Source organism: Lytechinus variegatus, chromosome 16 (assembly GCF_018143015.1).
Source record: "Lytechinus variegatus isolate NC3 chromosome 16, Lvar_3.0, whole genome shotgun sequence".
In the NCBI taxonomy this organism is placed as follows: domain Eukaryota; kingdom Metazoa; phylum Echinodermata; class Echinoidea; order Temnopleuroida; family Toxopneustidae; genus Lytechinus; species Lytechinus variegatus.
In genome coordinates, this window is record NC_054755.1 from 16972641 (window position 1) to 16987273 (window position 14633).

General features: G+C 37.4%; 1 protein-coding gene across 1 annotated transcript in view; it reads left to right on the plus strand.

The window, feature by feature from the left end:
* Positions 1-11392: 11392 nt before the first annotated feature.
* LOC121429488 (protein FORGETTER 1-like) overlaps positions 11393-14633 on the plus strand; it is a 60755-nt gene continuing 57514 nt past the window's right edge. The window contains exons 1-2 of the mRNA XM_041626534.1: positions 11393-11680; positions 12871-13046. Of these exons, the coding sequence (XP_041482468.1) occupies positions 12877-13046 (170 nt within the window). The 5' untranslated portion in view covers positions 11393-11680; positions 12871-12876. The remainder of the gene's footprint in view (positions 11681-12870; positions 13047-14633) is intronic.

The following is a 14633-nucleotide window of genomic DNA, read 5'->3' on the forward strand; positions in this document are numbered from 1 at the left end:
TTCCTTTTTTGTTAACTTAGGACCCTCCTTGGCAAACAAACTTGACAGAACTGATGAAAATTTTGGAAAATTTCTTCCCACACCCATTAACTCTTCTTTATTCTTTAACCCAACAAATGTTCAGTAATTAATTGAAATAAAAAAAAATCTCAAATCAAGCAAATCACAGGGAATTGATAGAATTAGTACTTCCCTTCTTAAGCAGATCATACACTATATTGCCTCTCCTTTGTGTCATATTTTTAATCTGTCAATTAGCACTGGAATATGTCATGATTCCCTAAAAATTGCAAATTACCCTTAAGGTAAATCCTGTTTTTAAAAAAGACAATCTGCATGAAATAACAAATTACAGGCCTATTTCTATTCTTCCCAGCATTTCCAAAATATTAGAGAAGATTATTTACAATAGACTCCATAAGTTTTTAGATACTTTTCATTTTCTAAATTCTAACCAATATGGATTCAGGAAAGGTCATTCGACTGATCAGGCGTTAATACACATATACGATAAAATTACAAATGCAATGGCAAATAAAGAACATATAATAGGCGTATTCATGGACTTAAGCAAAGCCTTTGACACTCTTGACCACCAGATATTACTTAACAAGTGGAATGCCTCTGGCCGTCTCACCTGCATCACGCGGTTCAATATAGCAGCAGTGCTGACTTTGAATACTACTCTAACTCGCACAAGATGTTCAGTGATACATGGTTACTCTTATATCCACTTTTTATGAACTAGACCAATAAACTTACAGAGATATGATGGTTATTCAACAAAAAAACCCAACATGGCCAAAGTTCATTGACCTTACATGACCTTTGACCTTGATCATGTGACTTGAAACTCGAACAGGATGTTCAGTGATACTTGATTACTCTTATGTACAAGTTTCATGAATCATATCCATAAACTTTCAAAGTTGTGATGGTAATTCAACAGATACACCCAATTCGGCCAAAGTTCATTGACCTTTGACCTTGGTCATGTGACCTGAAACGCGCACAGGATGTTCAGTGATACTTGATTACTCTAATGTCCAAGTTTAATGAACTAGACCAATAAACTTTGAAAGTTATGATGGTAATTCAACAGATACCCCCGATTCGGCAAAAGTTCATTGACCCTAAATGACCTTTGACCTTAATCATGAGACCTCAAACTTGCAAAAAAAATTCAGTGATGCTTGATTACTATTGTGTCCAAGTTTCATGAATCAGATCCATAAACGTTCAAAGTTATGATGGGAATTCAACAGATATCCCCAATTCGGCCAAAGTTCATTGACCCTAAATGACCTTTGACCTTGGTCATGTGACGTGAAACTCATGTAGGATATATATATATAACCAAGAAAGGACCCTTGATATATATATATATATATATATATATATATATATATATATGTATGTGTGTAAACAGGCATAGATATATAAACCTTCCGAACGAAAGTCTCTGTTCTTCATGTTTAACGTCTACTTCTGTTCATATCAATATTTTCAAGTTCTGCGCAAATAATTTTTTCACGAACTTTTCAAAAGTAAGTGGTGCTTATTCAAGCGGAACCGAGATTTTTTCAACAGTGAATTTGTTCATCAAACAAAATAGTGACTCTCCGATTTCAGAGCTGATTTTTGTTTTGTATATTGACTTCAAAATTTTATATTTTAAGTTTCATATAAGCCATATGCATCTCATCGAACTTACATGCGAGCGCGAAGCGCAAGAGAAAATTTTAAATAGCGACATGAAATGTTTTCTTTCCAAGTATTCCCCTCATCTTATTTTATTAATTCGTTTTCCTTCTTTTCTACCTCTCCCCTTTTCTCCTCCCTTCAAGTTCCCTTCTTTTCCCTAGCTTTCCCCCTTCTTTCCCCCTTTTTTGTTCAGCCAATAGGGGGATCTGAAATGACGGACAGTTTCAGCACTTTTTAAACAAATATAAAATATATATATATATGTATCCAATTATTGTTTTGAACGTGAAGCAGGAGCGGACGAGCGATTTTCTTTAACGTTTAGACCTAAAAACTGGACATTTTGTATTCATGAAAAGGATGGGTATTTGGCTAGATAAAATTATGCGACCGTGATTTTGTTATTTTTTATAATAACCGATTTTTTTTTTCAATTTTATTCTCTCCCATTCTCATTTTTTCTTCATTTCCCCACTATAAGTTTCTTTCTTTTCCCCTTCCCCTTTTCTTTCGGTTTTATTTCCCCTTTTTGTGTTTTTTGGCTGTCAATTGACACTGACGGCGGATCCGCGGCCCGTGCAGGACCCCCCTCCCCCCGACAGTACTGGACACTTTTATGTTGAATAAGTGGAGAACATACAAAATGAGAATTTGAGAATTTAAATTCAAATAATAAAACTTGAATCACAAAGAGTACTGTTGGCGAACAGATATGGGGCTTGGGGACATGGACCCCCCAAAAAAAAACTAAGAAAAAAAGAGAAAAATAAAGAAAGGAAAGGGAAGAGTCTCGCTCGCTTCGTTCGCTCGCATCGTTGAGTATACTTTTTTTGCTCCATCTGCTACGTATTTTGGCAATACAATCGGAAAATGACAACATGATGTACGTATGAGACCAAGCTGCTATAATAATATTAGACCCAAAGCTTCAGTCCCTGTATTTTGGTTGTTCCGCTGAACTGCGTTGGCTCCACTCACCCAAACATAATAAAATGTCAGAAATTGTTATAAATCCCCAGTAACGACGAGTATTCCAGCTATAATATAGTCCCCCGTCCCCTAGCCCCTAAAAATTTTTTTCCAATATTATATGCACTTCGGAATAACGCCACAAAATAATTGCTCGGATTAACGAATTCTTTTTCGTTTTCGGACTACATACGAACATCGAGGAAGAGACAATTTACGTATTTTGGAAATACGAATTCCTTCGGAATAACAAACCTTCGGAATGACGACCCCTCTCAATAACGAATTATACAGCCGGTCTATTCAAGGCGCACATTTTGTAAAAGCATTGCATAGCACTATAAAGTCATTATAGGCCTACTTGACATTAAAATTCATTATTCATATTGCCAGGTTTTCGACGCTCTCCATGTGTGTTCTGTGTTCGACGAACATGTTGACCCCCCCCCCCCCCATCCGAAACATGCATCGACATCATGACTCCCAATCATTTCCTTAGAAAAAAATCATAGGCCTGTAAAAAACGTAAAGTCTGTCCGAACTTTGATTTTACGACATATAACATTCGTGTTTGGTGAAGTAGGGAGGTATTTTTTTTTTAATACAAGACATTCCATTGTGCTGTAGGAGATCATTGACTTGTTATACTTGCATAGGCGGAAATCTGTCCCAAAAGGTAGGGGGACCAGGGGCTGGAAAAGTTGACAAGCAAAAAAAAAAGGGTTATAACCCAAAATGTAAGGTCATTTTTTAACCCAAAAATAATTGACAACCCCCCCCCCCAAAAAAAAAGGTTTTCATCCAAAATATAAGGTCATTTAGTCCTAAATACATGGATTGTATCGATTGTGAAGGATGTATTTTTTCTCCATCATACGAGACGAAAAATAATAGGGGGACATTTGATATTGTGTCCCCCTACTAATTTTGGTAGGGGCTGGACACGTCCCCCCCTGGGATTTCCGCCCATGTATACTTGCTCTTTAAGAGAGTATCATTTTTTTTTGCATTTAGACAATGTGGGATATATTCTTTTGCTTTTTGCGATGGAGCGTGTGCCGTGTGGCGACCGAGATACCGGTAGACTATATAAAAGCTTTGATTTTAGTGCATTATTAAGTCAATACCAGGACCACGCGCATATATAAGGACCTTCATTATATCTATTTTTCTTTGTGGTCGATTTTGAAAATTTTATTTTGTAATCATCATTATTAACATTTTTTGTGGGGGGGGTGAGCGATTTTTGTAGAGGCTTCAGTCCCCAAGCTCCCCCACCCCTAAAGCCCACCATACACCCATGCATATTATATAATTTGTAAACTGAGATGTAACGTTTAATACCATATCACCCGAGTTATCGCTCACTATACATACATCACATCAGGTGGGGGCGGGGGGGGGGGTAATTGACAGGGGGACGTACACGTCCCCCACCAGCTCAGATTGTTCAAGGGCGGGAGACCGGCACCCCGGTGAGACACAATAATTTTGATTTGATTTTTGATTGATTTGATTTATTTTATTTCCATATTTCAAAACAAAAACAAAGTATATACAGGTATATTTTTTTTAAATAATAGCCAAATATTTTTTTAATGAATAACGTACTAAAAATATTAACTGTACTGTGGAAATTATATTTTTCTTTAATCATTGAACATTATATATATATATATATATATATATATATATATATATATATATATATATATAAATGTGGGAGACCTCCACCTTAAGCTTGGAGCTTGAAAATGATGGAGGCCTTTTAATGGGCCTTTTATTTTCTTGGAAATAGATTTATTCAGTTATCAACCTCTATAGTATTCAATTACCAAAATATACTTTAGCAGGGACCGCGGAACGGTTTTCAAAGTGGGGGGGGGGGGGGCCGGGGGGGCTGACCATGCAAAAAAAATCACAATCATATGGTCAATTTTACGGTTTTGGAAAGAAGTTGGGGGTGGGGCTGAAGTCCAGCCCCCACCCCCTTCCGCGGTCCCTGTTCAGTCGCTTAACGGCGAGTCGAAAACAGCAGCAGTTTGGTACACAAAAATGTTATGCGGCTGCATGTGTTCGACTCACCGTAGGCCTACGCCGCCGTAGAGGAAATGTGGCTGAGGTATCATGAACCCAGTAACTGTTGAATGAAACAGCAACCGTCCAATAGTAGACTTGTTAACTGCAAAAAAGGGGCTTACCGCTGCATTTTTGAGTACAAATGTCCCACTTGGCACAAATGTTCTTTGAGTAAAAAGAAAAAGATTCATCCAAAGAGACACGCTGTATCTATGCAAATAAGCAAGTAATTTGCATAAATTTGCATATTATGTCGATATAGTAAAAACAAGTAATTCAGAATAAATTTTTCAACAGAACTGCCCTAAAATTTGAAATAAAGACTTAGGGTAAGACAGGGAAGAAAACTGTCATAAAATAATTGGGATATCCTTGTTTATTATTACCTAATTTACATAAATTATGCAAATTATAATTTAAAACAGAGTATTCTTTCAAGAATCCTGAACTGTTTTTATAAATAACAGCAATTAATACGAAATGTCAACATTCTACATGAAAGAGAATATATTAGCGAAAACATCGATATGCTTCATGACAGTATTAGTGTCTTAATTTGCTTAGAAAGAGGGCAAATATGTCAAAATGTATGACGTGATATTGCGCTAAAACGAGACCAAAACAACCTCTATGTCACAGTCACACTCACGAATCGGACAATAAAGCGATCAATGGTATGTCATTCGAGATAACACAATCTCAACACAATAGCTTCCATCGGCTTCTCGTATCGCTTTTGTTGGTGTGTCTGCCACACCGTAATCTGTGATACATACGGGCAAAATGCATTTCGGTATCGGTAAAACACTATTAATTTTGATTTATTTCTTTCTAATTGGTTTCTCTTGGAAAATTTACAGGAGACATTGCTTTACAGGTTACTGCTTAAATGAAGCTCTGGCACATGAATCATGACGAATGTACCCTACCTCAATCCATATTTTAACTTTGTTAAAATATATATCTCTTGGAGACCCCGAAGTGGCAAAACTGCATTCCCCCGCGGCATTCTCGCTACTTTACAAAACCAGTTTGACTTGTATTATCGACTTGGAAAAGACAGATGTATGTGACATCAGTGAACATGTTTCCTGAAGATAGTTTTTTTATTATTATTTAAGCCTATACGTCCACGGGAGCCCTCCGAATTTACTCCATCCTCTCTCTGTATTTCGACACTAAATAAAAAATATCGTGTTTAAAAACCACCGGCAAGGCAAGTTGCGTTTTTGGTATAATAAAGCAACTTTTATATCTATATTTCATATTTATCTATATTGATAATATTATTAATGTTATTATTATTATTATTGTTCTGCAGTTTGTAATAATGTTCTAGCACAGTAAAGGCTATAACCCAACAGGAGCATGCCTAGGATACCCTTTTCCCTTTTGGTTTTATGTATTCAAAAATAGTTTAATGTCTTTAGAACTCTTAAAAGATTACTTTTGTTTGTATATCAGGGGCGGAAATTTTTCCCAAAAGGTAGGGGGACAAGAGTCTGGAAAATTTGACAAGCAAAAAAATAAAACGGTATTACCTAAAATTAAAGGTCATTTTGACGAAAATATATTTGACAAGCAAAAAAAAATTAATAAAAAAAAGGTCATCTCGTCCCAAAACGTACGTTTTATTCCCATTTTGAGTGATATATTTCTTAGCATCACCAAAGACCCAAAAAAGTAGGTGGGGACATAGATATTGTGTCCCCCCTACTATTTTGAGTAGGGGGGACACGTCCCCCCTGTCCCCCCTGGGATTTCCGCCCATGGTTTGTATTGATATCTTGGAATAGATTGAGGAGAAAATACTCTACAATTGACATGTAGAAGAGCTGTAGTACATTGAAAAAAAAGCCACACGTAAGCTCTAAAATACTCAAACCCCTTTATTTAAATATTTTCAGAGCCCATTCGGGAGAAAGATACATTTCTACTACACACAGTAAAGCCTCTTTACTTTCTCCTCTTGAAAAAAACAAACATAGAAGGCATTGTTTTATATCTCATAAAATAAGTTCGTGTACATGACGGTGGCCTGTCAAAGTTGCCCAACCCTTTATTTTGTTTTGACAATATATATTTAGAATATCGTCTAAATGAAGCCCTCATCTGGAAAAGGGCACTTATTAAAGGCAACATCTACATTACATAGAGGAGGCCCTGGTACTTGGAAGCGGGGGCTGAAGCACAACGCAAGATTTTCCGGACGAGGGGGGGGGGGGCGGGGGGTGCTGCGTGTGTTATTCTCGTTAGATAGCACCCCCTGGAATTCCGACAGATGTGACAAAACGAAAAAAAAAAGAAACGTTACCCAAAAATTCATTTTGTAGTGCAATCCTTTTTATTTCCTGTAAAATTTATTGATGCAAATTTGAAAAACGAAAAAGGTTCAATGTAAAATTTTGGTCCCAAGAAATCAAACAAGCTTCAGCCCCCTCTTCCAAGTGCCAAGGCCTCCTCTATATAATGTAGATGCTGCCTCTAATAAGTGCCCTTTTCCAGATGAGGGCTTCATTTAGACGATATTCTAAATATATATTGTCAAAACAAAATAAACGGTTTTTGGCAACTTCGACAGGCCATCGTCACGTACACGAACTTATATTATGAGAAATAAAACAATGCCTTCTATGTTTGTTTTTTTTTCAAGAGGAGAACGCAAAGAGGCTTTACTGTGTGTAGTAGAAACAGTGGCGTAACTACGGGGGGGCATGGGGGGCACGTGCCCCCCAATCGGCTGTCCAAAAAAAAGGGAAAGGGCGAAAAAGCGGGAGAAAGGAAGGGAAACGTAGTGGGGAAAGAAGAAATTATGTTCATTATAAATGTTATATTATATTATAATTATGTTATATTACATGAAAAAGCATTTTTTCGAACTTTATGAAACATTATTTGCTCACAGGGCCTATGACTTTATTGTTCCTGGTGCTCGCATAGACCGTTTAAAGAGATAAATAATCCTGATGTACTAAAACCTCCTTTTTTTCAAATCAATAATGTACACCAAATATATTACCTCGCAATTCGAGTCATAATTTTTTCCTGTAGTGACATTTGCTCTTTTTTATGACTACTTAAATTGATTGCCCTATTTAAGGTCTAATATAAAACATTTCCTGTCCGTGCTAACGTTCGCATTAGTTGTTTGGTGAGATGTCTACTCTTCAATGAATTTCTAAAATCAGTCCTTAAAATGTCTAGTTTTCTGATCTCAATATAAAAAATTTCAGCTCGCGCTTCGCGCTCGCATCATTTGGTTAATGAAATACGTACAGTCTTAGTGAATTCCTGCAAACAAACAAGACTTAGAATGCCTCTCTTTAGGTCTGAATTTCCGAAATTTTCAGCTCACGCTTCGCGCTCGCAGTATTTGATTAGTGAGATGTGTATGATAATCATGATTACCATGTCTCCAAAAAATGCTTAATGTGTTTATATGTAATTCTAACAAAATCAGCAAAGGTTGGTACTAGCATTAGATGACTTTGCTGAGATATATATAATCTTAATGGATTCCTAAAATATATTCCCCATTTTGGGTCAATATATACAAAAATTTCAGCTCGCGCTTCGCATTGTATAGCGAGGCAGGTACATATCATGATTTAATTGGTTATAATGTCCCTTTTTAGGTCTGAATATCAAAAATTTTCAGCTCGCGCTTCGCGCTCGCATTATTCAATCAGTGAGACACATATCCGTTTAATAGCACTGCATGTCCTTAAAATGTTTCTATTAGGTCAGTATACCTAAAAACTTAGCGCGCTTCGCGCGCTCCCTAAGTGACTCGATTTTTTTGCTGGTGCCCCCCCAATGCCGTGGCCCACGGTACGCCACTGAGTAGAAATGTATCTTTCTTCCGATTGGGCTCTCAAAATATTTAAATTCAACATAGAGTGGAATCAATAAAGGGCCGTGTGGCTGTTCTTCAATTTACCACAGCTCCTCTACATGTCAGTTGAAGAGTATTTTCTCCTCAATCTATTCCAAGGTATCAATACAAACAAAAGTAATCTTTTAAGAGTTCTAAAGACAATAAACTATTTTTAAATACGTAAAACCAAAAAGGGAAAGGGTATCCTAGGCATGCTCCTGTTGGGTTATAGCCTTTACTGTGCTAGAGCACTATTACAAACGGCCGAACAATAATAGTAATAATAACAATAATAATATTAATAATAATTATAATAACAATAATAATATTAATAATAATTATAATAATATCAATAATGATGAATGTAAATATAAAGATATAGATATAAAAGTTGCTTTATTATAACAAAAAACGCAATTTGCCTTGCCGATGGCTTTAAAACAAGATATTTTTTGTATTTAAAGTCGAAATACGGAGAGGGGATGGGGTAAATTCGAAAGGCTCCCGTTGGCTTAAATAAACAAAAATATTTTTTTCAGGAATCATGTTGTCTGATGTCTCATACATCTGTGTTTTCCAAGTAGATAATACAAGTCAAACTGGTTTTGTAAAGTAGCGGGAATGCCGGGGAGATGCAGTTTTGCCACTTTGGGGTCTCCAAGAGATATATATTTTAACAAAGTTAAAATATGGATTGAGGTAGGGTACATTCGTCATGATTCATGTGCCAGAGCTTCAGCAGTATCCTGCAAAGCAATGTCTCCTGTAAATTTTCCAAGAGAAACCAATAATATTAGAAAGAAATAAATCAAAATTAATAGTGTTTTACCGATACCGAAATGCATTTTGCCCGTATTTATCACAGATTACGATGTGGCAGACACACCAACAAAAGCGATACGAGAAGCCGATGGAAGCTATTGTGTTGAGATTGTGTTATCTCGAATGACATACCATTGATCGCTTTATTGTCCGATTCGTGAGTGTGACTGTGACATAGAGGTTGTTTTGGTCTCGTTTTAGCGCAATATCACGTCATACATTTTGACATATTTGCCCTCTTTCTAAGCAAATTAAGACACTAATACTGTCATGAAACATATCGATGTTTTCGCTAATATATTCTCTTTCATGTAGAATGTTGACATTTCGTATTAATTGCCGTTATTTATAAAACAGTTCAGGATTCTTGAAAGAATACTCTGTTTTAAATTATAATTTGCATAATTTATGTAAATTAGGTAATAATAAACAAGGATAGCCCAATTATTTTATGACAGTTTTCTTCCCTGTCTTACCCTAAGTCTTTATTTCCAATTTTAGGGCAGTTCTGGTGGAATATTTATTCTGAATTACTTGTTTTTCCTATATCGACATAATATGCAAATTTATGCAAATTACTTGCTTATTTGCATAGATACAGCGTGTCTCTTTGGATGAATCTTTTGACTCAAGGAACATTTGTGCCAAGTGGGACATTTGTACTAAAAAATGCAGCGTTCAACCTCTTAACAAGTCTACTAAATAGCGACTTGAAAAAAGCCGTGTTGATTACATAATCAGTTACCTTTGCGCGCAAATTCTGCGTGCAATGCTGTCTAGATTATCATTCACTTTTAATAACAAGTATCTTTGACGTCCCCTCCCGGGCCTTACCAATCCGCTTGTCAAAATGGATAGAATCAGGGAGAAAATATTTGTAAATAGTTAATTCTGGTAGTGGGAGCAAATCTTCCTTTTAACTGGAAATTACTATTTTTCAAATAAATTGAATAACTTTTCAGTCGCGGTATATCGTTTAATTTACCCGCGCTGAATTGTGTACACATCTTAGCACGTGTTTTTTTTTTGTAGGACATTATTCACAGCGTATTTGATTCCTCTTTTTTTTAGTCTGTGAGAAGAGTCATTTTGAAACTGCACAAAAAAAAATTGTCAGGGAAGAGAGCTGGGTCCTCATAAAATATCAACTCCAGGAACATGCACCTACATAATAATATAGACATGTCAGTATTTGGGGCACTAAGTAAGTTCCTAAAAAAATCGAAAAGAGGGAGTTGGATGAATTACGACGATCATGCCTTCATCAATGACAATAATAATGATAATTATATGCCAATTATTTGTAGTTGCAGATTCAGCGGGCACAAGCAAATAATCGAACAAAGCTCGTATTTTATTAGTTATTTTCTGCCCGGGGTTTCTGCATCCTTCATATCCACAATTCTTATATAATATTGACACATATCAGCTAGCAAATTAAACAACAGATTATAGGCTAGCTAGGCTCATATTAGACCAAAAGCTTCGGTCTCTGTTATGTTGGTTGTTCAGCTGAACTCCGTTGGCTTCTCTCACCCTCTCACCAAATACAGAGGAGAAATTAAAAAAAAATATGTTAAAAAATCAAAACTCCTCGAAACAGACGGCTGCCAGCTGTCTAGGCTCATATAGGCCTAAAGTTATGCCTGTATGCGCTGCATGCTGCATGCTTGCGCTCATGCTGGCTCGCTCCAATTGATGTTAACTCCCCACAGGTGTAGTTTTAGAGGAGTTTTTAACCGAAAAAAAAAGAAAGAAAATAGTTTTTTAAATTTATTTGCTGAATATTCATCACTAAGGTCTGTGGCTAAAAACTAACACTCAAAGTATCTGTTGCATAATTTACAATATTGTTCTACGATTAAAAAAAATCCCATCCAAACCAATGCTGTGACGCATATCAGCTGGCCATCAGCTCTGATTCACGACGTCCAACCTTCTTGCCCGAACCTGCCCGCGCCCCGCAACGGCGCGGCGCGCGGGTAGCGCTAGGCAAGCTAGCTAGCGGGATCGGACGAACGATCGCGAGGGTTTGAGATCGAGGTATCTCCGTTGTTTTTCTTAGCTCATCCTCAGACTATGGTTGACTCCCTGTTGATTTTTGCAGTACCGATATGGACGGCTGAATAAATCAAGAATAGGTCTACCTTTACATCGGGGATTCTTCCCACAGTTAAAATTGATCATCGAGACGAGTCAGAACAGCTGCTCCTGAACATTGCTGAAATTGTGAGTTCATGTGAAAAATGAGATGGTGGTATGGCCCCAGGCAGAGAAGAAAAGAAAGGAAGGATGTTGAAAGATACTTAATAAGCCTCATAAGGAAGGGAAGAATGCAAGCAAGAAAAGAAGAAAGAGGGAATTCATGGAATTAGGAAAGGAAGAAAATTTAAAGAAAATGCAGAGGAAGGGAGAAGGAAGCAATTTGAGGAAAGAGAAGGAAAGTAGAAAAAGATGGGAATGAAAAAAAATTGAAGCTGAAGTGAAAAGTGAAGGGAATAAAGAAAAGGAAAAAAAAAGAGAGCGGTGTTGGCTCAGTCGGTAACGCATCTGCCTGTCGAACCAAAGATCGTGGGTTCGAGTCCACCCGGGCGGATGACTGAAGCCAGTGCGTTGTGTGTAAACGTCTCTCCCATGTTTCATAGATGCAGGCTATGTTACAATGGAAAACACTCCGTCCCTCGGATGGGACGTTAAATGGAGGCCCAGTGTAGAGGAGAGTCACCATCTTTGCACGTTAAGAACCCATTGCACTATTCGTATAAGAGTAGGGGGAAGCCCCGGTGTAGTGGTCCACCTGCATTTCCCCCAATCATGAATCAGTTATATCGGAGGAGAGACCTGCGGGTCACAGTGATTCAGTTCGCTTTTCGCCTCCCAGGCACAGGTGACGCCAAACAAATAATAATTAACAAAATAATAATAATAATTAAGAAAATAGATGAACACAGAGAAAGAAAGGAAGGGAAGAAATCTGGTTCACTCTGAGTCAGAGTTTGTGTCGGTGCAGCTAGCAGCAAAAAATAATCAAACTATCGGCTCCTTCCTGCCACGTCAGCAGGACCGCTTGGCGGATGCCACCAGCTACATACCAGTATGTGTCCTGACTTTGTGTGTATACAGATCAAAGAAAATGTTGCAAACTGGCTGGCAATATGAATCAAGAAAAGTTTTTAGCTTTGTTTTTTCTCTCTTTTGGATTTTTGTTGTGAAAACTTTGTAAAATTTTATTTCACTGTGAGAATTTTGCTTGTACAATTCGGGCAGGAAGTGTTTGTTTTAAAATTTTACTTCAAGACACATGCCCAACTCTAAATTTTACTTTCCCCAAAGAATAGGGCAATAATTGCTTATGTAGCATCCTGTATTTGGATTAACTATTTTGGAAATCCCCCTTTTCTGTGTATTTCATTTCCCAGCAAAAGATGGCTTTCTCAGGAGAACTGATAGCACGTTTAGGATACGCCCCTCCCAATGTCACCCCATCCTTCGTGACCCCACCCCCAACAGCCGGAAGAGAGGGCATGGCAGGAGTTGATACCACAGATGAAGAACTAAAGAGAATGTCTGAGGAGACTGTACAGGAGGCAGTAAGGTAGGATTGGGTTTAATCCTAAAAATTCTGGGGAGGGGGCATACTAGTGCCCCCCTTAACATTTTTAATGATAAATCCTCCCCAATTTGTTTTTACCATGCAGCTCACTGAATTTTTCCTTTAAAGAGAAATTCCAGTAGTTGCAGTAAACACTGATTTCATGAGAAAGTCTGTAAAACAAGGCTTAATTGTCAGTATATCATCGAGGATCTAGATCTGGTACAGTTACATGAACTGAACTTTGTGAAATCTTGAAATCTACGCTGAAAAATGTTCACACCGAAGATCCCCAACACAGATAGCGCACGTGGGACAATGTATAATTATTACTCAGAGCGTCGGGCTCGACGCTCTACCCGAATCCTGTGCTTATTTGCTGATTTCTCAGCAATTACACAATTTCTTCCAGAATCCTTTGGCACATGCATTTTATTTATACAAACAGACACTTTGGTGGTCATTTCATTGGATTCTGTACGAACTCATTTTGCTCATTTTTATATCGTTACCAAAACTAGCATTTACCTTTAAAGTCTAGCGCAACTTTTGAGACCAAATTCGTTGAGGCGTCTGAGCCTACATCGCTGAGTTTGACCATTACATTGCATTCCTCTTAGACAAAAACACTCCATTGGCCATTAGGTGAGTTTACAGAATCAGGGGCCGCGGAAGCAGGGGGGGGGGGGGGTTGGGGGGGACTTCAGCCCCCCCCCCACTTTTTTCCAAAACCATGTACAAAAACGTAAATAAAAATTATATGATTGTGATTTTTTGCATGGTCAGCCCCCCCCCCAACTTTGAAAACCGTTCCACGGCCCCTGAGAATATCTCATTAAAAAAACAGGCAAATTTTTTTTCAGCTACTTTTCATAAAGTTCTTCCTAAATCTGCAACATTGGATAAGCTTTACATTGCAATGAAAGGGGATTTCCAAAGGCATTATTTTGAGCATTTTGGAGGCAAAAGTCCCCCCAAGCCCCGGTGTGTGTTTTTCACTGTATGCTACTTGTACCATGATACCATTTCAGCATATAATTTATTCGCGATCACCGCTGCTTTTTTTTTATTGAATTCTTTGATTTCTGTTAGCTCTCCACAGTTGATGATTGTCCGTGCTCATGTTTTTGTACACGTAGATGGAAAGTGAGTGGTTCTTGGCACCAAGTCAAATCGTCCTGAATATTTTCCTATATTCTTTGTGAATTTGTACTTGTTAAGTAGCTTAGAATTGAAGTACACAGAGATCTTGAAAATTAGTATATTTTTCTTATTCTTCAACTTGAAAAAGATCCAACTCTGAATAGCCCATGATTTTTTAAAGAATGCTTTCTGATACGCCAGCTCTTAATGGAAAAAGTAAAAGCTCCACCGGAATATTATTTGCAATGTAAATGAAGTAAGGACTTACAAACTGTAAATGTTTCTGCAAAACAGTTGAGAATTAATTTACAACCAGACTAGAAGTAAATCATTCTGGTAGAGAATGACATATCGCTGCCATTTTTGGAAAGAAGGAATCAGCCAGGATTAATGAAATTTGATTCATTTATAAAGCAGAGATGAAAAATTGATTGTCCAAGTGGTGGA